Source organism: Pogonomyrmex barbatus, unplaced genomic scaffold (assembly GCF_055798465.1).
Source record: "Pogonomyrmex barbatus isolate J1 unplaced genomic scaffold, ASM5579846v1 scaffold8, whole genome shotgun sequence".
Classification (NCBI taxonomy): Eukaryota; Metazoa; Arthropoda; class Insecta; order Hymenoptera; family Formicidae; genus Pogonomyrmex; species Pogonomyrmex barbatus.
The window spans coordinates 6,939,464-6,965,958 of NW_028297182.1; the positions used below are offsets into that span (position 1 = coordinate 6,939,464).

General features: G+C 33.7%; 1 protein-coding gene across 8 annotated transcripts in view; it reads left to right on the forward strand.

Annotated features, from left to right (window-relative positions):
• HDAC4 (histone deacetylase 4) overlaps positions 1-26,495 on the forward strand; it is a 104,058-nt gene that overhangs the window by 48,647 nt on the left and 28,916 nt on the right. For 4 of the 8 annotated variants that reach the window (XM_089083996.1, XM_089083992.1, XM_089083993.1 and 1 more), the window contains one exon: positions 23,460-23,519. In XM_089083996.1, the coding sequence (XP_088940122.1) occupies positions 23,460-23,519 (60 nt within the window). Of the gene's footprint in view, positions 1-9,460; positions 9,777-23,459; positions 23,520-26,495 lie in introns of all 8 variants that reach the window. The other 4 variants (XM_089083997.1, XM_089084000.1, XM_089083994.1 and 1 more) reach the window with 3 other exon arrangements.

Genomic DNA, 26,495 nt, shown 5'->3' on the forward strand with positions numbered 1-26,495 from the left:
CATGATCAAAAATTTCCGACACTGATATAAAATTAGATAAAATGCCGTCGGTATGTCGAAACTTTCGCCATCGTGAACTCGCGATGTAAATTTATGAACGGTGCTGCCTTCAGATCTATACATTTACGCCTCTTCTTCAAAAATTCAATATCGTGTGCCACGCATGATGAGGTGCCGAGAGCTCGCCTTTACGTTCACCGCTCCCGTTTACGCGTAACTCTGAAACTCGTTCCGCGCTACGGTTGTATTGGGAATGCTTGTACTCGCGTGCGCGCGAGTACTATGTAAAGTTGTGCGATCGGTGACCTATTAGAAGTCAGTTCCCCAGAAAAAATTTTTAGAAATAACTTATTTTGAGAGTTGTGCTAAATTGTGCTAGGTAATTTGCGCTACATTGTGCTCGAATTTTAAAAAATGAAAAAAAAAACCATTTTAGGCTAGCCCCCCGATTTTTTTAATTTTCTCGATTGTGCTAGGTTATGCTAGGTTGTGCTAACATTGTGTCAAAAAATATTATCTTTAAAAAAATAATAATAATAGAAGTTATGATAAAAAGTAGATTTGGAAAAAAAATATGTAAATGACATTTATTCTTGTATCAGTCATCTAAAGAGCATAGAAATGCATATCTAACATATACTCGCTTAGCACAAGTCAGCACAATTCGTCAGCATAACGATATGAAGAGCACTTTACTCTTGAGCGCGGCCCTTCGCGCACGCATTTTATGTTAAAAATTCGGGTTTGTAATTACTCGCTGTTGATAATACTGCATATCTGAATTGTGCTAATTCAGCACAAGTCGGCACAACCGTCGGTTTCGTCAGCACAACGATCTCAGCTTATAAACCCGAATTACGAACACAGAATCCAGACACGAAGGGATACATTCAAGAAATAAAGTGCTTCATATCGTTATGCTGACAAAACCAAATGTGCTGACTTCTGCTGGGCTAGCATAACTCAGATATGTATTATTATTATCAACATCAATAACTACAATAACAATAACTACAAATCCGAATTTTTAACAAAAAATGCGAGAAGGACTGCGTTTAAGAGTAAAGTGCCCTTCATATCGTTGTGCTGACGAAATCGACGATTGTGCCGATTTGTGCTAAGCGAGTACGTGTTAGATATGCATTTGTATGCTCTCTAGATAACTGATACAAGAATAAATGTCATTTATATATTTTTTTTCCCAAATCTATTTTTTATCATAACTTTTATTGTTATTATTTTTTTAAAGATAATATTTTGGCACAATATTATCTTACAACCTAGCACAACCTAGCACAATCGAGAAAATTAAAAAAATCGCAAAATGGGAGGCTAGCCTAAAATGTCGTTTTTTTTTTCCTTCATTTTTTATGACATTTTTCACATTACGGTTTTAAAATTCGAGCATAATGTAGCACAATTCCTAGCACAATTCAGCACAACTCTCAAAATAAGTTATTTCTAAAAGTGGGGGGCTAACTTTTAATAGGTCGATCGGTAAATATATTATTAGACACGAAAGTGCCGATGTGCACGAAATGTGCAAAACGGTGGCAAATTTCGCACGGGACTGCGAAAATAACGACACGCACAAGGGTGAGAAAAGCGTAGGAGTTGATGTCGTTATCGGAGGTTCTCCTCTTTCTCTCTCTATTTTTTTCGGCCTCGTTGACTTTTCCCTCGCCTTTCTCTCGCCTCATCGCACACTGGATACACACGAGCTCGTTGACCGAAGCTTAATTCGGGAAACTCAGGGATGGGTGTGCAGAGATGGATTTATTAATTTCTGTGATAATTTCGCAATAAAAAGAGCTGCGACCTATTAATTTAATTAACAACTCACTTAACACATTTTGATTAATTAATTGTAGTACGTTTTTATTTCATTCACTTCTGTATCGTGTCTCTTATATCGCGTTTCTCAACATGGTTTTTTAATTTGTAGCGATATTGTGAATAAAATAATGTGATTATTTTATTATCATGATATAATAATAACAAAAACATTACTTATAACTTATTACTAGAAAACAAATTAGTCTTAAAATGAAGACAAATATTCTCGTATATAAGCAAAAATATTATAATTTTAAAAATTTTAGCTTTGATTTAATTGAATTTATTAATGCAAGTATTACTTTTGCTCAATTCAAGACTAAAAATCTATATAAAAATTATAATCTACAAGGTTTAGAACGTCTTTCGAAGTTGTCCAATGCCTTTCGGCTATCTCTGCTATATATCCATGATGCACGTGTAACACGAATATACAGCATAGAACTTATAGTAAATGGAACAGGAATAACTTATCCAAGCAATGAGTGGAAAGTGTGAGCAACATCTGAGAGACAGAAGATGTATTTTTTGTCTTGCTCAGTGACTCTTGTTCTTTCTGCGCATATGTCAAGTGAGATGCGGTCAAAAAATCCTCCCGTAAAAATCGCTTATGAAAACAATATGGTCATATAAAAATTTTGATTGGCAGAGTGTGGTCATGCGCGTAAAGAAAAATCCGTCACCGAGCAGGACAGAAAGATATGTCGATCTTTTAGATCTCGCTCACAGCTTGATGTCCGTATTCTCCTTCCGTTATATAAGTTATATGGTTTTACGCCGGTTCCGAACGGCCAATATAGGGATTTTTCTCGGACTTACTCTAGGCGGTTTGCCAGATCTCCGGATAGGAGGAGCGCCGTCGCTTGTAAATATTGTCGGTCGGGATCGGGATTTGGAACCCGGGACTTCTGACTTACGAGTCTCGCGCTAACTCGCAGAGCCGCAACGCGCTCGTAAAGATTATATTCTTATATATACGAGAATATACAGTCTTGATTTAAGACTGACTTTTTTTCTACGATGATAACAATATTTAAATAGCCTCGGGATCTTGTTTATCTCTTCGTCTTAATGAAGAAGGATATAAATGGTTTTGTATTGCAAATCTACGATCTATCAAGCGAAATATAACTTATTGTCGCAGCGGCGATTAATTTAATCGCCTTAATCGCGACGCGAATTTCCGCGTGCGGCTTTATCGCGCGTTGTATGCCGGTACGCGAAAAGTCGCGGAGGCGTGGCGATGTCAAATATAGATTCTTGGCGCCTACTCAACGGGAGAAATAGACTTTCGGTGGGTAGATAGATAGGTAGATAGCCGCTTTTTCGAGAGAAAGAGAAAAGAAGGGATAAACGGACAGGTTTCGGGCACGCCCGCTGCGCAATCACGAGACGAAAGGAATCGGGCAGCGAGAAAAATATATATAGTTCCCTCCTCTAGAATATAGTGTTCTATTACTGACACACCGGTTAGAGACTCAATTTTTTTTCCAATCAAACCGTTGGCAAAGTAGTGCGATCGATAGATTTGATTTTCGCTCTCCGATCGAGACCGTTAACCCGTTAACTGTACGGCTGTTGCGATTTTTTTTTCATTAAAAAAAAAAAAAAAGGAATTCGTCGATTAATACCGTATAATATTCGAATAATATAAAATAATAATTTCCATGCGAGTGCCAGAATGTATAATACAAGCAATAAATTATAAATATTTTATCTGATTATGAATGATTTGCATAATTTATTTACAAGCACAGATTATTTCAATTTTTTTTTTTTATCAGCTGGTTTCAAGAAATAGCAACATTGACAGAAATAACAGAAGGTGTTGGTTGAACGTGAGTTAATCCAAAGAGCAATCCTTTCTAATAACACCTTGAACTTACACATTAAAATTCTCTATCGGTTTTACATTCGATTATTCTAGCATTTTGACAGGTCACAAGTGTGACCAGCAAATATTTACTATTTATTTTGATTGGATATTGATATATCTATATCTTTTTCTTGGTGACTGCGTTACCACATAGCATATTAGTTTTCTCTTCTAAAGAAAAATCGATTCAATCACTATGGTTGCAGCTATATCGTAGTCTGTTGGATAAATTAGTGAATTAATAATACCTTGTCTTATACGCAGCGGATCGGAACATGTTGTGTGTGTTTGTGTATGTGTGTGTGTGTGTTTAGGTTTGTGTGAGCACACGCAACGAACGTGTGTGGAACGAACCAGCCGCGACTTTTTTCTTTGAGTATATACATACTTTCTTCGGTCACCTCGAGGAATACACGTCACATAATTCCGCATATGCAATCGTCTATAGTCTTTCCACATCACGTGCCATATTTCTCATGGAATTTCCGCGTCTGTACGACCGGATATCGATGAGATTTTCAAATTGTCTGTACGACGATCATCGATTTTACATCTTGATCGCACAATGTGAAACGCACGAAGTTGTTTCTCTCGACTTTGATCAAAGAGGAAATAATTTTCTTATTTTATTGACTACAGAATTCAATTAGAGATCGTACTATCTATTTATTTATTAAGGCATAATATTTATTAAGGCAGCGCATGACAGAAATTCTATTCTGAAAGAACTTGTTAAGAACATTAAATCTATTTTCATTTATAAATAGTTTTAATAAATTATAATATCAAATGCAAAATCCTTTGTATTGTGTTTACGTACTTTTTTAAATAGACTTGATGTTTCTGATATATTTATTAATTTATATCGATATATATAAAATGCATTTAATTTTCACATAGAAGAACGTATTTTCACGTACAGAACGTTTTATTTGTACATCTTGATTTCTAAACATAATTTGATATTAACATCGATTCATATCATAGGTGCGTCTAGCCTCAGGGCTTTAACGGGTGTGATCAAATCTATATGAATGAGGGAGATGACCCAATCTGATCCAACAGTCTATATTTATCGCTTCGCGTCGTTTAAATGTACCAAATCTCTTTATATAGGTATACACTGAGATTTGTTTGCATTTCTTTTCGTATTATCATCATCTCACAAGTTAAATCATTTCGTTTGTTACGAAACATGTATTCGACAAATTTTTTGAACGTTATTAGCTATAGTGAAGTTTTTAAATCTTTAAAAATTTTCTATACGATACTCAACAAAAAATTATCATACGACAATGTAATATCAGCCTCACTCGTCTGTTCCCATATTTTAAAAAGAGAGAAATATATATATATTTTTTTTCTACATATACATGTATGCTTTTTTATTTATATATTTTTTGACAAATTTCTTTATTTACGATTGATCGCGTTGCAACCACGCTTTTTCTTCCGTATATAATATGAGACGAAGGTCGCTAACGCGCCTTAATCTTTCTCTTTGGCATGCCAGAATACCATTATAATCGGAGTCTTCGTGTGTAGAAGCGGCCAGGTTGGAGGCAAGTTCAACATCCCGCTAATGGTACAGGTTTCCCCACCTTGGCAAGAAGAGCAAAGTGGTTACGTTAAGAGAGAGAAGGTCCAATCGAACTATCGATGGCGTGCATTGGATAATTTCTAACACCTGATCGATAGATTTATGTCATATCTAGTTTCTCGTGGATCCCAAAATTTTTAAATTTCTTTTTAAAGTTATATGACATTTTTAATTAACAGTGTTACCATAAGTCATACGATATGATAGATGTTTCCTCTTTTCGCAATTCTTTTCAATATATATATTTTCAATATAATTCACATTTTATCAATATCATTCTGACGCTAATAAAGACCATCTGATTAAAAATTTATAAGTTCAAAAATATAATTAAATTTTTATATTTTACTTGCAAGTAATTTATTCTAATAGATATAAAATGTTATTTTTAATATTTTTTAAATTATGAATATTTGAAAAAAGACAGATACTAATTAACTATTTTCATCTACTAATTGCTGATTAAGATATTTAATTTCTTTTTTTTACTATTGAATATAATATGTTGATATTAATCGTAATCACCATGAGATTGCCAATTATATTAGAGGATAGTTATAAACATAAACTTGTTGCATTTTATATAAAAAAAAATTTCGATTGACTTAAAATTTATTCTTTCTATAAATGCAAGATCTTTAACGAGAGAAAATCAATATTTGTGTTGTTTAAAGAATGTCTTTTGATCAATTGGAATGGATGATAAGAGGAATGCTGAGGGAGTCGGTCAAATTGACTTTGCCACGAGTGATTTCATAGAGGATCTTTTTTCATGTCGAATCTTTTTTCATGTCGAATGGCGTGGAGGTTAACTGGGTCAGTCATCGTATGATCCTTTTCATTTCCAACGACTACCACGCATGTAATACGCACACTCATAAATATACGAATGTCGTAACTCCGTCTCTGTAACGCAAGCGAGACGCTCAGCGAAATTCGGTATCGCTGTCTGATAGCATGAAAATAATCGTCCAAGTTTCTTCTTTATTTAGAAAAAGAAGTAAGTTTTTTAACGCTGTGATTTAAAAACACATATCTTAACTGCGCCATTGTTAATGTTTATGCAAATTCTACGAGATCTGCTTAAACACTGTCGCATAATTTTTAATTATTCTCTTCTGAATGCTATTTTTAATTTTTTTCCTTTTTTGAATTAAGCCTTGTTCTGATAGCACGATATAATAAATTTATCTTATCACTCATATTGATATAAAAAATCTTTGATGATTATTAACTAATTTATTTATTATTAATTATTGCAACTAATTTCGCGTTATATTTGCAATAGAAATTATTAAGAGAAAATGTTGTATAAGTTTTCATCGAGATGAATTTACAGTTAATAAAGTAACATCGATTAAACGGCGAGAAAAAAAAAGAGAGGATCTGTTCACGGGTCGGAAAGGTTTACGATAAAAGAGAAGAAAAGGAAACGCCGGATGACGTCATGGCAGTCATTCGCGCCACTTAGGCGAAGTCAAGGGATCAATTTACGACGTGAATGGTCAACTATTTGCCTCTCCCGAACATTCCATCCTCCAACCTCGAAGCCTCTTTCCGCTTTCGTTCACCTATCATTCCGAATCGATGACATGACAAACGACCGCGAGTCTATCTCGCTGATAACAGAAAGAATTGCGTAACGTGTTGAGTAATATATATTAAATAACAAGGGTGACAAGAATATTTTCTTTTTCCGTTCAGTCACAATATAGTCTCTTATACAATCTGGTAATAAATTAGTAACAAGGTTACGTTATCATTTTACGTTATATAAAAAAATATGTAACTTGTTAAAATTAAATATGAAAATAAATGTGTATGTGCATAAGAGTGGGGGAAAGGGGAGATAGGGGGAAAAATATATAATCTGTATACGTTTTTTATTAGCATGGACTCTGCATGAAAAATACGTTAAAACTAAAACTCGTTAAAACTAAAAATGTGAAAAGTGGATACAAATGGACAAAATATATATATATATATATTCGACATTATCACGCTTAATAAAAATTGTGTTTGCGCGACTGAATAGTATAATCCTTTAACTGATCAAATTAACGTGATAGAAATTTACCTGTCAATGTAGAAGAGACCTGCGTTTTTAATGAGTTCGATATTTATTTCTGCTAGCGAAAAAATAGCTGGAACAAAAATCGAAACGCGGCTTCGCGAAAAGGAAAAATGAACTTTGTCACGTCTTCAATGGGAGTAATGATGTGTACTTGCGCTATATAAAAGGTTCCTCAAGCGGAGGAGACTTCGTCAACTTAGTTCTCCTGTTGCTTGTATCTATGCGGTCATTGATCTTCCTCTCTTTCGCTTCTGTATCGACGAAGATCGACACATTTTTCCACGTGCACAATCTTGCATTGTCCGCATTTTCTCGGAATCGCTTAACATCGTAAGAGCGAAACGAAAATTTCATTTTGCGCTAGGAAATATTTCACATTTTTTGCATGCCGATTATAACTGATGGAAGGAGAAGTATGCGCAAAATGCGCATGAATCAAGTTATAAATTACTGAGAAAGAGAGACCGAGAAGGAGGGGAGAGAGAATTTATTCTACAAATTCGTGAATATTAAAACAAGTATAGAAGTTGAGAATATTTTGCATTTCTCAGCCGATTATGAGTGATGGAACGAGGAATATGAAATGAAACATAATTTATAAATTATTCAAGTTTTATCCTAGTATACTTGCGAATGTCGTTAAAAAAACACGATATCCTGTGTATGCTGTGTGCAGAATAAGAAAATAATTTCCATTCTCGATCTAAAAATATAAAAAATTTATATTGTGTTATTGCGCGATTTATGTCGCAACGTTATTAATGCCACTCGACAAGCTTTGTTTGATAAATGAAGACCCGCGTGACTTATCACGCGACCAATATTTTATTCTCGCAACGGTCGATCGATCGTACGTAGAGAGAATATATAAATGGCGAACGAAGATGCGATATTCTAACGTCTCGTATATTTATTTCGCCGCTCCGGCAACAGTTCCATCATCAATCATACACCCCAAGCACATGTGTGAAATCGACGATTATGTATTAATCGCGCCAATATCGCGAAGGTCCGTGAAGTTGAACGTGAACGACGCTGTTACTTAACCTTTGAATAGCCAGTCAGCGTCAGAAAAATAAATACGATATACGATTTGGCAACTCTTTGGCACGCGTCGCCCGCCGCGCTTATCGTTGGCAAGGACATTTGACACTTGTCGGAGGCGCGAAATTAGATTTTTATTCCTTGGCGTTCGCGCGGACGTTATTCATGATCTTATCTTACGTATAAATATCGTATCGGAATTTTATGCGCTACCATTGCTTTTATCATCGCACAGTCTTTCACTTTTTTGCATTTTGTATACGATCTGTAAATATAAATTTATAAAAAGAAACTACTTTTAAAAAAAGATATCCGATCAATATAAATTCTAAATTTTTTTTGGTAGATTTTGATAATTCCTTATCAATATCGTATAAAGTTGTAACAAACGATGTTTAAAATTCATTTATTTGAACAATATACGCGTCTCAAGGCAGAGAATTAGATTTTATTTTTTTTCTCCAATTTCCGTGTTATTTTTAATCGTCATACACTTTATGCTTGCTTCTTAATTCGTCTTAAATAAACTTGCGTCTCGAGTATTTTTACATTCAGTCACTAGAAATGACTTGCGATGAAATTTCTTGAAAATTGGGAGGAAATATACACAAGTCGACACAAGTATCGTTCTATCTTTCTTGGCTTTCAATGATTAACAAGGACAAAATGATACTTGTGTCACTAAATGGAAAGCACCCATAAACTACTAACAGTACTCAAAGATGTACGACACTGTCTGAAGACATTATAATTTTTTGGCGGGTTCTTAAATAAAATCACGTACGTAAAAAAAGTTAATTGTTTAGAGGAAAAGAGAAGTATAGAATATATTTTTTAAAAATTTGGTTTTTTAAAAATAAATTCTTATTAAACGCTCGAGACAATTGCGAGATAATGTAATAAATGTCATTGTTAACGAACTCTATTGCTCTTCAATAATTATCAAAAGAGAGCTTTTGCTTGTTTACGAAACTCCTTGATCCATTTTCAAGACAGATAAATTGATGATTCTCCTTTATTCTCTTTCTAGATCTTCTCTTGGACGCGCGAAAAGAGCGATAGAGAGCGACGAACACAGAGAAAGTTTCGCCGATAAGACGAGGGTGGTGTTTATAAATTGTTAGTCTTTTGGGAAACGTGAATTCGTGTCTCGTGGCGAAAAGATAATCCCGGTGTTTACGTTTGCGAGTGTGAAAACCGGTGTTAAATAAAAGAAAGAAAAGTCCGGATGGTGCTCCGCAGTGGATACTAAATATCTCGGTGGATATACTACTACTTAAGAGTGTGGCATATGGCCCTGGACTATGGTACTACTACTTACAATATGCACCACACAAATCAACTAGGTACGTATCGAAGAACGTGTGCTTAACAGCATCGAACCGGTTTCCTTTCGGGTTTCTTAAAGGTTTTCTCTTTTTCGCAAATCAATATACCTTCTTGAAGTATTTTAGTAAACAATCTTTTCTTATATTTCTTTGAATGAATATTTCTTGATTTCTTCTTATTAAATTGTTTTCTTTAACTTTATTTAAAACACATATTATTTGTTTAAAAAATAATTATAATTAATCTAATTAATTTTTTATTATAAATATCTACTTCTATATATATATATATATATATATATATATATATATATATTTTTTTTTTAAAGATTCAGTTAAATTGTTTAAAAAGACTTTCTAAAGAATTTTTAAACAATTTAAATTCATTAAAAAGTCAATACAGTTAGATTTTTTTTGCATTAAGTATTGCTTATTGATTGTCTCTAATGTCTACTAATTTAACTAAAATATTAATTTTTAAGCTAAAAACAAAAATTTGATGCGACTATCAATATCATCTATATCATTTAATCATAAATCGATATCATTTAATCCTTTTTCGATTTTTTACAAGATTTGCGCGAGGAGTTTTAGATTACATCGATCGATTTTCTGAATTTGATATTCCATAATTTTAATCCTAAAAGAATCTTTACGATTAATTCAAATGAAAAATGGATCAATTATTGCAAAAAGAACTATTGATTGATGTATAACACATTGCCAATATGCAATTTTGTAAGAAAATTATTATTAAGAAAATACCTTAACGAGCTTATGAGACAACATTAAAATACATAATTTTTGTTTGCAAAAAAATAATTAAATTTATTCAATTATCATAATTTTCGAATATTTAATATTAGTTGTTCTTAATTAGATAAACTGCGAATTAAGTTTTTGTAAAAAAAGAATCCGTTTAAAGCTCACTCGACGAAGCGGAAGAGAAGAAGAGGCGGCGTCCACGTGTGTGAGTTCATGTTTTAAGAGGTTTCGCCGCATACACAAATGTCATGCTATATATAGCGAATGTTCGTCTAATCTTAGCTACCGGCTACCGGCCAAAGACACGAACAAAAAAGTATCTACGGCTCTTTTCTTTTCTATCTTGGTCATTAGGCTGAGATCTGTATCGATGTATAAAGTATTTTATCATTTTACTGATTAAATCTTCAAATTAACTTTGAAACTTCTAATCCTTTAAATCTACTGAGCCCAGCTCAGTGACTCATTTAAGAAGATTTGAATTATTTTGATCTGTATTAAAGATATTATGTGTCAAATATTATAATTATTTTTTTATCTATATAAAATCAATTTTAAAATATTGGTACGAGAAAAGATGTGCTTTAAATATTTTAAGATCTTATTAATTATTCATAAAATATTAGCACATAGATTTAGATATTAATCGTTGTTAATTTTAAAGGAAAATGTTACTAACTATACTGATCGTATTTATTTACAATTAGATATTATTATTAGTATTTATATTATGCATTTATGCATGTAAGATTATCAAAGGAAAGGCTGTAGTGGAACTGATGACACCATGATCCACTGACTATAATTCACCATAATGTGTGTGTGTGTGTGTGTGTGTGGTGTGTGTGTGTGTGTGTGTGTGTGTGTGTGTGTGTGTGTGTGTGTGTGTGTGTGTGTGTGTGTGTGTGTGTGTGTGTGTGTGTGTGTGTGTGTGTGTGTGTGTGTGGGATCGAACGACCTACGAACCTTCTTTTCTGACCCAGCTAAAACAGGAAATGTAATTTCCATCGCGTGACAGGACTATCCCGAATCGTTTAATTATGCAGCCGACGACGTCGCGCATGCAATGGCAAAACAATTGTAATAGGGTTGCAATGCGACGTTCCGGGAAATGTTAGTTATATCTGGATGATATGAAGTAATTGACCGTACAATAACTAATTCACGATGGAGCTTTACCTCATACATACATAATGATTTTATAAATATTTTTTCCATTCTCGCGCGATCAAGAGTTTCCTCCGTAACAAAATCTCTCAAAAATCGTATCAAAAATTTCTTTTTGTTATTGCGATCGAATAAAAAAACGCAAAAGTGAAAATTTTATCTTAAATATTTTTAAATGCTCGGTACATGTAATAGGTACATTAAGTTTAATAGATATTTTAGTATCTTATTTTTTATATGGACAACGAGCTATTGAGGATAATTTATATTACCTACCTTTATTCTCTAATAATAGTTTCTTGCTTATAGGTCATTGTTGTGCATATTTGTACATCTATATATCTCTTGAGGTTTTATATGTTATTTATGTTACATTCAGACACGATTTTGAAGCAGTTTCGTTGAAGAGGTTCGTTTCGTTACAAACTACTGAACATTAGACTTTTCAATTTGCGTTCATCATTTCTTTATGATTTTCTTAAAATCAAAACTATTCTCGTAAATCTTTTTATAAAGGTCAATTCTTCTTGGATAAACCTGTCGTGATTCGCTATTGTTCTGTGATCTGGAAAATTCGATATTAAAAATATAAACTCTGATATATATATTTTACAATGTAAAAAATAAAAATAGCGTAGTAGAATGTCATGCATAATTTGCTAAATCTATTAATTTATTCTAATCACATTGAGACAATGTTCCGTCCTCATCAATCTTTTGAAAATGGTTGTGCATTGGTTCTTTCATAGCCTGCATCAACTTCTCCGACACAATGTACACGGCCGCGAAGACAATCAGGTCGAGGATGGCGAGAAATCGTGCGTGAAAATTAGATAGCAAACGGGCGGATGATTGTGTCTCTTGCATGAAACGCGCATTGAAGTTGACGGGATCGCTGCCAGAAACATCGCTTCTTTCACCAGAATTGGTGAATAGTAGGTCGGATTACTCTAGCTAGAATGACTCCACTAGACTTTAAAATTTTTCTGTAACAAAGAGAAATCTAAATGGGATATTAATTCTCGCAATTTGCGTTATTTAATATACTAATTAATGCACAATAATTCACATATGTAATTAATGTTTTTTTTTTTAACCTTTTTACGTACCTTTTTACGACCTTAACAAAAGATTGTTTAAAGTTAAACTTGAGAGTACGTGTGAAAATTTTTTTGTGAAATATTTTTATAAAATAATATCAAAGAGAAAAGAATTAAATTAAGCATAAAATCATAAAATTCAATATAAAACTTATACCTTTGAAAATTTAAAGACTTGAATGAACTAAAACTCTCGTAATAAAATTTTTCCGCGGACGTCATCTAGCCACTTACTAACTTCATACTTTTTGTAATCACCAACGACACACTCATCGATATTGTTTAAAGGAAAACATTACTCTTATTCTTTACTGTGGGAAGAGGATGATCGAACGCCCGTCACGTTGGGATGGGTATAAAATTTATTGTAATTAGCAGTTAGGCGGGGTTTTAAGTGCGTACATCCGGAGAGAACACTTTGTAGGAGGCTGCTCGTGCGGCGCAATTACCTTAATTAATGTGGGCCCTAATTGTCTTTGCCCGTAGTCGACGCACTCTACGCATTGCACATGACTACCAGCCGGCATGGCCGAGAGCTTCTGATGAGGCTCGGGTTGCATTAAATAAAATCTATCCGTCGCGAGAGATGTAGCCATATCATAACGCGGCAAAAGGAACGATGGAAACGAACCTATTAGAAGTTAGCTCCCCACTTTTAGAAAGTTAGCCCCCCACTTATTTTGAGAGTTGTGCTGAATTGTGTTAGATTTGTGCTACATTGTGCCCGAATTTTAAAACCATAATGTGAAAAATATCATATGAAAAAAAACGTCAAAATGAAAAAAATGACATTTTAGGCTAGCCCTCCACTTTGCGATTTTTTTAATTTTCTCGATTGTGCTAGGTTGTGCTAGCCTAGCACAAGTCGGCACAACCGTCGGTTTCGTCAGCATAACGATATGAAAAGCACTTTATTCTTGAACGTGGCCCTTCGCGCACGCATTTTTTTGTTAAAAAAAAGATTTGTAGTTATTGGATATATTATTGGATGTTGATAATCTGAATTGTGCTAGCCCAGCACAAGTCAGCGCAACATTCGGTTTCATCAGCACAACGATATGAAGGACACTTTACTTCTTGCATGCATCCCTTCGTGTCTCAGCTTATAAACTCGAATTACGAACACAGAATCCAGACACGAAGGGATGCATTCAAGAAATAAAGTGCCCTTCATATCGTTGTGCTGACAAAACCAAATGTTGTGCTGACTTGTGCTGAGCTAGTATAACTCAGATATGCAGTATTATCAATATCGAGTAACTACAAATCCGAATTTTTAACTTAAAATGCGTGGACGAAAGGCTGCGTTCAAGAGTAAAGTGCCCTTCATATCGTTATACTGATGAAATCGACGGTTATGTCGACTTGTGTTAGGCTAACACAATTCAGATATGCAGTATTATCAACATTCATTAACTACAAACTCGAATTTTTAACATAAAATGCTTGCGCAAAGGATCGCGTTCAAGAATAAAGTGCCCTTCATATTGTTGTGCTGACGAAACCGACGGTTGTGCCGATTTGTGTTAAGCGAGTTTATGTTAGATATGCATTTGTATGCTCTTTAGATGACTGATACAAGAATAAATGTCATTTATATATTTTTTTTTCCCAAATCTATTTTTTATCATAACTTTTATTATTATTATTTTTTAAAGATAATATTTTAGCAAAATGTTGGCACAACCTAGCACAACTTAGCACAATCGAGAACATTTAAAAAAATCGCAAAATAGGGGGCTAGCATAAAATGTCATTTTTTTTTTTCATTTTTTATAACATTTTTCACATTACGATTTTAAAATTTGAGCACAATGTAGCACAAACCTAGCACAATTCAGCACAACTCTCAAAATAAGTTATTTCTAAAGATGTGGGGCTAACTTCTAATAGGTTGAAAATGTACGATGTACTTCGGTGGCGTAAATATGAAATTCTCAAATCTGCCGCCTCCGAGATTGGAAGCGAATAGTCATTCGACAATCGTTTAATAATTCGGTATCAGTTATTTAGGTTAATTTTCTGATCAAAATCTGAACGTTTTTTTTTTTTTTTTCTTATTTGGTTAGCGTTATTTGAATTTTATCGGAATGTATATTTGCAGATATTCGCAGAAAAGCATTTGAAACTAAAATCACGTAATAATACAGAAGTTTACCGTAGCATATCGAGCGAGCAAGCTAAAGCTGATCTTTTTGAAGTGAATGGGCGATCGGCGAAATTTTTTATTCCGCTAGCGGTTTAGCGAAAGCAAGACCTTGCGCGGCGTTGCGAAAAGTCTAGCCTGGCAAAACGCAGCTCGTCCGGCGATTCGCCGGTACGCATTCCGGCATAGCGTGCCAATTTTCACGGGGACGTGGGATCGAGGCACGCGAGTCGCGTGACCCGCAGGCGTGCGAGTGAAGTCGCGCAATTTGTCTCGCACGCGCGCGAACTTTTCGCGTATGTCAGAAGATCGACGATCATTCAGATCCTATCTCGTGCTCGCGAGAATTTTTTCAATGACAAACGGATTGCAAGAAACGAAATTTTTCAAACAGCGCTTGCATACTTCTTTTTTTTTTTTGTTTAACTACCACTACGTCTTTTCTTTCATCGTTCATGTCTCAAAAAATTCGAAATTAGAAAGAAGTTACTGTAATATTAACAGTTCCGGTTTAATACAATTTGAGGTGTTAAGCCATTCGCGAGGTGTTAAGAAGCTGTCAAATTACCTCTTTTTCTCGCTGCGTCGAGAGAATCTTTTTAATCTGTAATGACAACATAACATTATTAGCGATTAAATTCCGTGTTTGAGAAGTAAAATAAAGGAGAGATTGAATGCTACTCTCCCGGCGTGAAAAGAAAAGAAGGATTCATTGTGCTCATATATTCAGATTGATATGAAATATTATCTGTTCGCGTGTACGAAGCACCGTACACTATTGCGTCATTCGATAAATCGATAATCCGCGATCGATCTCGCGATTGAATTTTCATCGGGCGTGCTCTCTTTATTCCTCCACGAGTGTCCGCCGATTGAAAGGCGATCGAGCGAGTATCGAGCGTGGCATGCAAGTGCACAAGCTGCGAAATGTCGCGTCTATTCTTTCCTCGGCGCAGCGGGCGTTAAAACGCGGCCGCCCGGTGAATACATTGACTCCGCGTACGGCGGCGGGAGGGAAGGGGGAACGGGGAGGGGGAGGGGGAGGGGGAGGGCAGGCGTTATGTTTTTAAAAATGTATGTTTCGCCTCGCTATCGTCCGTCGTTATTCTCGACGTCCGCGGGAGAGACGTCGAGGGCGGCGTCGATGTGCGCCGCTACGCCGCGCACGCAAAGTTCCGAACACAAAGAGCCGGCCGTTCCGCAGAATGCGCCGCGATAGAACCGAACGCCGCGACGAGTTTCAATGCATTCCCGATCGCGCTCGCACGCGGGAAGAACCGCTCCTCGTCGCGTCGCTCGCTCGCTCGCTCGCAATCACTGACGTGTACGCTGCAACGCCTCCTTCCTAGTATATAATGGCGGTTTCATCAAATCCACCGCGCGTTGCCGCACGCGAAATTGTAGCAACGGCAAAAAGCCGGGCCCATTTTCTCACGAAAATATGGCGTTTGCGTTTTTTGTTTGTCAGACGCGATGCGTTAATAATTATCACAGGAGTTGATCTTTTTAAATTTGTTCATACCGTATTGTGTTATCAACTTGCAGCGGATAATTATCATTCTTGCTTTTTGCTATTGTATGATTCTATCTATGATCGTTTTTAAATATACGTAAAATTTTATTCTTTGATAAATTAGCATATATCACTTTTCTGGTGGTTTATCAGTATTTTATCTTATTTTTTATTTTATTATAATTTTGTAAAATTAAATTAGTTATAGTAAATTAGTAAAATTAAGTTATATTCGGATCGATACGTTCTGTAATGTGTAAGCTTTTGCGATACTGAATCGCGAGGCGTCGCATATTTCTGCAAAAGTGGTATCTTGACTAGATATAATCGTGCAAAAATAGATTCGCGCAAGGAAAACGCCGCACGTGTAATTTCATATTGAATGACCGATTACGTGAACCATTCTATAATTACGTACGAGCGATAAATGATCATTTCAAAATGACACGTAACACTCTTACGTCACGTTTTTGACAATTGACAACTTAGTAAATAAATATAGCATCAATTCTAATTGCCGTCGTACAACCGCCAGCAAAGCTAATTCTATTAATTAGGATAATAATTTAGATGCTATGTATTTATGGAAATAAGGAAAATGTGGCCGCGTTCATTGTATGCTAGAGAAATAATTTTAAATTACTTTTATTATCATATTTTACATACTACTCGTATGATTTACGAATTTTCTTTTATTTTTTGCAAAAATTTAATTTTCCTATCGACACTATTTTAAATGAAAATGCTTGGATGAAAAATATTTCTTTCCAATCACTAATGATAGGAATTATCGTTGACATGTTAATTATAGTCTTGCTATAGGTACATTAATCTTAAGGAGTGATTAACGTTTCGAAAAATCTACATCTTTAAAGGAACATCCTTTTTTACATAACATTTCTTACTTCGGTTGATACATTTGATCGCGATTACGTTTTATGTAACTTTGTTCTCTCTATGCGTCGATCGAGCACTTTCCGAGAATATCTGCGAATCGCACGAAGTTTCCTGAATAATTTAACTCCTAGCAGCCAGGTATTTCTGGCCTCGGTTTTCTGTGTGCATAAGTTCACGCGCGGAAGCTCGTATATGTACGCGATATTCGAGCGGTTTCGCGTATTCTTGTTGTATCGACGAATTTTTCGTTAAGTTGATTTCTGCAAGTCGTAATTTTTTCGCGTCCCGTATTCTCTCATCGGAGAATCATGAATATCGAGCGCATGAAAAATTCGTAAATCTCTAGCAACAAAATTCTAATATCTCTATAGAAATCTAAATCTTGAATCGCGAAATTGACGATAAATATATATATATAAATAACAAAATTTAATACGTTAATAACGCAAATTATTTCATCAAGATATTTATTATATTGGAATAATTTTAATAAATTGAGACGATAATTGATTATCTTTTTTCGGATAATTTTTTGTGAAAATGTTATATCTATAGTAAATCGTATAATTATATTATAAAAAATGTTTTTAGTTCATTAATATTTAGCGAATGTTATTAGCAATTTAATAGCATTAATATTGCTATGAATGAAAACTATTCAATGCTTAAATATTATTATATAAGCTTTGATCAATGATTAAAGATCAGTTCTATAAGATCGTATATATTTATTCCTTTCGCTATTTCCGCTTCGTGTCTCGAGACACGTACATACAAGTGCTTGATTGTACGTTCCACGAGGCGTTCTTCATATATTTACAATCATCGATTTTTAAAAGGATCATCCATTCCGCCGTATCGCAGAATATACTCTCTTTCTCCGTCGCTCCTACGCGAGTCGCTTTATTTTCCGTCGGACGGTTGCAAGTGCCGTATATTTTCGTATACGGAAACTAATGATCGTAATCAAAGCGACAAGCACACCGGTGATTAGATATGTGGTTACGCAATAGCCGCGAATATAATAGACGCCACGTCGTGTAATAAGCCTTGATTGCGCCGTTTCCTTCGTCGTGCGCGATTTCCCGTCGAGTTCGTGCGCGATCTCGATGGGAATCGTTACACACACACACACACACACATATATATATACGGAGAGAAATAATACGCGAGAGACACACGGCATTGAATCGCCGAGTTTTTTCGTTCCGGATGTAAGCGAGAATTCGATGGTTTCGAGAGATTGAATAGTGCGCGCACGCGTCGAGAGTTTGTCCTTTTATCGTAAGACACGCTCTAAACCAGCCAGTTTAGCGCCCTTAACGAACGCTATAAGTAACTTGCAGGAAATTCAGTGAAATTTTATATTATTTATTCAATGAAATTTTATATTTGTTTTATTGTTATTGTGTTTCGAAAGCACCCCATTTCTCTGGTTCTCCCATGTAAAACATATTATGTAACGCATTACATTGGGTGGCGCTGCATTCCGCGCTTGGAACTTGTTCTCGGAAAGATACTTCTGAATGTATTCAGAATTATTGAGAAAAAAATATTTTATTTTGCAATCGAATGCCTTGACAAGTGTGTGATAAGTGAGTATTAACTGCTGATGTATGAGTATACATCGATTAAATTTTTTGTATATACGATAATAATAATAATTTTTGCTAGTTATATAATGTATATTTTTTGTTCTCGAAATATGAGTGTAGAAATCCTCTGTCGATTACAAATGTGTGAACGTTTCTTTTGATTACGTAAAATGATGATCTATATTATGACAAACGCGTCAGTTACGCAATCCTCCTTTTAATCAATCGCATAATTTTTAATAATTATCTTTTTTTTCTTTCTAATCTTTTTCTTAGTTTTTTTTTTTCTTAATCGCAATTCTTCAAATTACCTTTAAAATTCAAAATGAGAATTTCTTATTGAAACCGTGATATACGAGATCGAACGTTATTCCATGATTATCGTTCGATTGCTAACGATCACGTCGTAGATACACTTCAGCAAACAACACTCGACAATTTCTTCCTTCGATCTTAGAGATAGAGATCCAAATTCGCTAATAATTATTAGTCTGCCCAAACAAATTGCAATTTAGTGTCTGCCCGGTGCTTCCGACGCACCTTTCCCGGATGGCGAAGAATGGAAATGCGTAAGAGCACGACGCACGAGGGGCGCGATGCACGAAAGCAGAGAGAGAGAGAGAGAGAGGGAGGGAGGGAGGGAGGGAGAGAGAAGACTAACGGGGCGGCAGAGGGGCCCTCTTCCTCGGGATTAACCTTGGACTTGACTCGAAGGAATGCGCCGTGCAGTGACCTCCGCTCGCACGCTCGCTCACTCCCTCGTTCGCTAACTCACTCGCTCGCTAACTCACCGCGCTCATCTCGCTCACCTTCCGTCCCTCCGCCGGCCCATTTCGTTTCACCGTAGGCGCTGCAGCTTGCTGCGGCCGGTGCATTCTTTCACAGCCAGCTCTCAAATCCTTCCCGGGCGGTTTTTCGGCCCCGTTGTCGAAAAATCTCGGGCGGAAGCTGGAGAGGTAATAACTTTGCCTTGGACGCTCTTCCAGAAGTGCCGGGTTTTTTTCGAATAGAAAAAAAAAAAAACTCTTCTAAATAGTAGGAAAATAGGGATTGCGATTTGTGGAATTTGTCTCTAATATATATCTAATATATATCATGACTAATTACTAATCTCTGTGAAATAATTCATGATGGTAAAAGATGAATGTTACGTTATGATATAGAGTTAATGGTAATTGTTTTAATAAGTTGGACTATTAGATGTATGACATTTATGCCGTGCATGTTACGAAAAGTTTTACTTGTAAATAAATAATGTAAATAATTCGAAGATTATTTACATTATTTTAATTATTTTAAATGATTTAAGGCCAAATTTTTTTTTTGAAGAATACAGCGTAATTATAATTTAAATCTTCGTAAACTGTGATTTTGCGTAGCGTGATAAATGAGATGTGCTACCGATCGGATGTTACGATTTTATAGAGATTATATGGACAAAGACTTGATAAAAATTCGATAGATTATGCTCGTGCGATTCAGAATCAGTTACGATTCGTCTCCTACGTGGTAATCACCATTGGAGTCAGGTGGGCGTTTAAAGAGAATGCCTCGTAAATTTTTAGAGTCTGATCTCACTATATCGCAATTGACAAGGAACGTGGACACAATCGGCTTCTTCGCGACCTACCGGTTCTCTTACATTTAAAATCGTCGGTGTCTGTCGAGATTGGCGGGGGGATATATGTATAAGCACATGCACATTCTTGCAGCGGGAGGCCAGCAACGATTATTATCGATATTTATTGGCTCTTTGCTTCGATAGAGTCATCGTTCTATAAATACGTCGGAACAAAGGTGAATACGTGTAGCGGCGCTTACACCCCGTATTCCTGGTAACCTGTAAGATCATCAAATTACCAAATTTTTAATTTAATATTACATCACCAAAAAGTTATTTATGAATTATTTCTTATTTCGTTCTTTTGAAATTTTAATTTTTTTCAGTGTAATTTTACATATTGGTCTTATTAAAATTCATGAAAAAACGTATAATATTTTGTTAATTTTATTTTGTTAAATTTATTTATTCAAAAAATATTTTACACTAAAATATTACAAAAACAAAATCGAATAATATCTTAAGAATATTTTAAAGTTATCTTTAATACCAAACTTGTGGATTATTATTTTTATAAATACTATATAATTTTAAATAGTCTTTTTAGAGATATTTTATAAATTAAAGTATAACAAATAACGTGCAGACTAAAATATTTCATTTCAATTTATTTATTTTTTTTTTTTAAATTGAAAAGATAAAGTGAAAGGCCATACATTTTTTTTCGCTATATCAATTTATGGAATATTATTCGAGTGACACATTCTATGTATAATCTTAGATTTCAATGTATTCATCCTTTCTCAGAATAAGGAGATTCATAAGAGATGCTTGCGCCATTCAATCTTCGTTTTCACTGTGTGACCGCGAAGTATGCGAGCTATTCAGGTATAACAAGCCGCAGTCGATAAAACGGTGATTAATCTTCAATAATAATAGATCAGAGGCGTACGCGATACTAAGGTCATCGCGATGACTGTGCCGGCACTCGTCGGACTATTACGGCCTTCGGCTGAAAATAGACTGGGTGACTTTGTGATTATGGTACATACGCGTAGACGCGATCCGAATGATGAACAAAAGAAGCCACATGACCACGACGATCGATAGATCGTCGGAGTGATATGTCATCTGGTATCGAGTAACTGATAAGAATGTCTTTCAAACACGCTCGCGCTTTATACTAATCGATTTTTTTTTTTTTTTTAATTATCTCCTGTCATATACGAGTGCACGTAAACATCGCGGATGAATTTAATTCACGTAATTTGTTTTTTCGTGCAAATTTAAGTAACTTGACGTTGAGTGGACGGACAGTCGCTATAATTTTCTTATATCGAATATGAAATAGATTCGTCGATAAAGATAGATTCTTCTATTCTTGATTGATGAACCCATTGATTACATCTATTTTATTATAATAGACTAATCCTAGATAACTATTTAATTTAGATTAAATCTTTTCCTAATATATCATAATTGAAAATAAATTTTATGCGACGCAGTTTGATTGATACATTTTAAAGTCCAAGTTTTCGAGGTTTAATTAAATAATAATTTTGTATTTTTCTTTATTCAAATTTAATTGTTATTTTTGCCAATGGAACTTTTGAATATTTAGAAAAAAAAACGTAAAAATATAAAAGATTTCTTAACTCAAACGCGATATAAAATATTAAATATTTTGTTTCCTAGAAGATGTTAAAGATCAGCTTCGATGAAACGGTCACGAAAATGTATAATTTTAAGATAACATCAAAATAAAAAAAAAGATTTTTTCTATTAACCATTAATATATCCAGTCAATAAATGCAAGTCAAAATAGTCCGACGATGCAAAAGCAAAAAAGGAGCTTTGTTTTGACGTCATACAAGATTAAATTGTTTAAATTAACGTGCGAATTATTTAACAGAAATTTTTAATAATTAACCGATCAATAACGAGATATGAGTTATATGATAAGAGCTTGATAGCCATTGCATCTTTACGATAAGACCATCTATTTATTGACTTACTTGTCACTTGTTACTTCGAAACTCGAGGTGACGTGTCGCAGTAAGCGAGACGTTTTGGATGAAACGTCGTACAAAAAGGAGATTGGTGGTATGTCTTATCTAATCGCGAGATAACTCGATTTGTGACCAGGATACTCACCATTAGCATGTGCATGCATATACAATGCATCTCTCTAATCATCTTCTTCTTTTCACATCGGAGTAAAATACGTTTTAGAATAAAAATTCAATTGATGATTTTATTACGAATGAAAATCGCAGATTGAGAAGATATAACCGCGCATTATATTTTAAAAGTTTTTACATAAAAAAATAATATTTGGATATTGAAATTGCAAGTTTGCAATGTTGTATAAATTTACTCTAATTTGTGCATATAAGAATGTAACAAATTTCATTACCAATTTTTTAACCGCTTTTTAAAATAAACTTTTGAAAGTTTCTCGAAGAGAACTTCTTTTAAAAAGTTTTGTTGATTCCTTTCAAAATTAATTTCATATTTGATAATATCTTAGGTGCACGTACATACAACCAAGGGAATGACCTCGATTCTTATCGAATACAAACATCGTTATATCGAGTTCTCATTTTTTTATTTGATTATCTTCGCACATGTGAAAGAACAAATAAAAATTGCATAGAATTGCAGGAATTTACAATCAAAGATAAATCGAACATAATGTGACGTCGGCGATATTATCAATCGTGATATAATAAATTCATGACAGTTTGCTCCAGTCTAGGGCATATTTTTGCATATCTCGGATAAGCTGACGTCAATCAACAATCGCGATTATTTACACGCGTAGCACGCTTCCCTCGTGAGTTGCAAGTTTATTTGCAAATTAATATGCATCGCGATGGTATCGAGCTAAATTTCGCTTTATTGTTTTCTCCCTGTATGTAACATTGGTTTTGTAAAACGCTTGTAATTTGTTTCAGAAGACGTGGGCTACAGAAGTGTCGAGATCACGTCCGCCTTCACGCATTTGCCTCAGAAGGGTGAGCATCTTCGCTATTTATATCCATAAAATCTTTTCCTTTTCTCTATAGACGAGTTTTTAATTATTTATATACATTTAAAAAGGGTGCAATCTCTATAATTTGTTATTAAACTGATTGATGCAAGGTTATCAAAATCTTCAAATTTGGAATCCATATGTATGTACGTAAGAGATCATAATTTTTAGAAAAGATATTATCGAGAGATCCTTTTTTTCCTCTTTAATTTCAGGCATAGAATTTATAATCATTATAAACTAATAGATTTAATTTATAACTTCTCTGAATGCATATATTATATATATATATATATTTCAGCGGCGAGCATTTGATTTACAAATATTAATTTAACTTAACAAAGTTTAATTTTTTTTCTTTTTTCAATTTAATTTAAAATTCGTATTACATAAATTCACATTCTGTTGTGAGTTTGAATGATAGAAATTGCACTTTATTTAAAATAAGCGTGATATATATTTGGACCATGGAACACGATTTAGATCAATAAATACTATTTACATTAATTGTATTAATAATAAATTTGTTTTATTAACAATCCTATTAATAATTCATTTGAAAAACGTATTAAAATACGAAGCAAATAATTGTTCAAATAAACTAATAATTCGTTCCAGAATACATCTGAAATTCTGAATTATAGTCTTTCTAAAAGATTATAGCACAGCTTGGGCAGAAAGAAGAAAGAAATAACAATAGATTTTTTTTTGACAACACTATTATCTTCAAGTCGTAATAACTGGTATAATTGGTAATCATAATCGACATTGGATGTAGAGAATGGAATATTATTTGTGCATTTATAAATTTTGAATTTTCTGAATCAGCCTCTCGATCTCGCTATCCGACCGACGTCATTATTTTAGTGAATACAACGACCGACCTTTTCAATTTTTTTTTTTTATATTTGTTAATTAAAACCTGTCAGGGATATACATCTCTTTTTCTTATAAATAATTTTTAGATTATATAATTGTTATCTCATATTTATTTTATAAATGTGTATGATATAATATTGTATGTAAATTTGTAATGTCGCATATATGCGACTATAATGCGAAATATAAATTATTGACTGTTACGAAGTACTTGCTCAACAAAACATACTGTATCATGTTATTCTAAGGATATTTATAGATTTGCAAAATATCTATAAAAATACCTAATTCCGACACTTTGATTAATGAATTAAATATATTTCGTTTTCTCTCAATAACGGGTTATACTGGTTCTATTTTATGTTGGTTTTCACAGTGATTTTAATGAGAGAGTTATAGAATTTAATAATGCGTAATATAATATGTCTAGATAAAAAAATTACTGATAAAGAATTTAATTTAGAGAGCGATGGTATATATGTAACGTAATCGTGAGTATACTTGAAAAGTCATATATCTCATTACGTCAATCAAAAACAAAAATTTTTAAGGATAAGATTTAATACACATGCGACATATGCGACATATGCGATTGACATATTTAATGTAATAAGTTTTTTTTTCCGCACATAGCGATTATCTATGTATTTAAGTTCGTCGAAACAATTAGATATATTCTCGGCCATCATGTTTTCAAATGTTTCACAACTAATCCACATTTATAAATAACTAATAGATCCGATAAGAGTATCATAAATAAATTTCTATCTTGTAGTCTCCAGTTTCAGTAGCGTTGAACTAACATGATATAAAATTATTGTAATCTTCGCTGTCTCTGTTGTTAATTTACGTCATTAATTGCGATCTTTGACATATAATGTTGAACGTGTATGTATAGACATATAAACATGATGCAATATTAACAAGAATAGCATTATTGAACATCTCTGTAATAAGCTTCGATTATATGTAGTAAAATATATTTTATCAATTTTATTTAAGGATTGAAGCAACTGCTCGCTATATTCTTAATATATATTTGATTTTGATTCATATAAAATTAATATAATAAATCTCATTCTCTCTCTGAAAATGGCATATGAAAAAGAAATTGAAGATTTAATTTTCAAGATTTTATTTTTATATTACAGATTTTTATCTGTTTTATGACTATAAATATATGTATATTTATTTATTTATTCTGTACATATTAACTTTTATTTATAAGTTAAATAATTATTTTGAACTATCCTTTGTCAGTGTTGATTTTTTTAAACATTTTATAATTCTATTTACATACATCTCTTAAACAAGTCAAACTGCAAATAAAAAGTGGCATTCGTTAACATATAAACTTAACTATATTGATTTACAAATGTTGTTTAGTATTTTTAGTAGCTTTGTCATACGATTACGATTTTAAGAAGTTCGCGACAGCATTTATGAGATCTTTTAGAGCGCAAAAGAGGAATGATATTTTGATAAGGATTAAAAATGGTGTTTTGGACAATACATGGTGTTTTGAATGACAAATTCGTGTTTCAAGAAGATCTTTACCTTTCGCACAAAAGTTTTATTGAAAAGAGTAGTCTCATAGATACTCGATATACTGATTTTTAAAAGAAGTAGATATAGAATATTGAATAAACACCGATCATCTATATTTTTCTATTTGATCTAACCTTCAGCCTTTAACATTTAAACTTTAGTCTAATTTATCTTTAGTCCGAAATTAGTTTTTGAAAAATTTCAAGTAGAGGAAGCAGTTTCTCACTTACAATATTGTTGTTCAAGATTAATAGATAGTAGCTTAGACGAGAAAAGAGAAAAAAATTTGCAAACATTTTGGACAATCGTATCATTAGAATATGATTGGAGATTAAAGAAAATAAAGAGGAATAAAAGATACGAAGATCAAATGTTATTATCATTTGCCAGTTTTTTGGACAGTAATCCATCATTAAAATATAAAGAGACGAAGAAGCTAAAGAAACAATTTAACCCACAGTTTCGAAAACGTCATCATCGGTACTAGTTACTAGTTGTATTTTCTTACTGGCAAGTTAACGTGTTGTCAAAT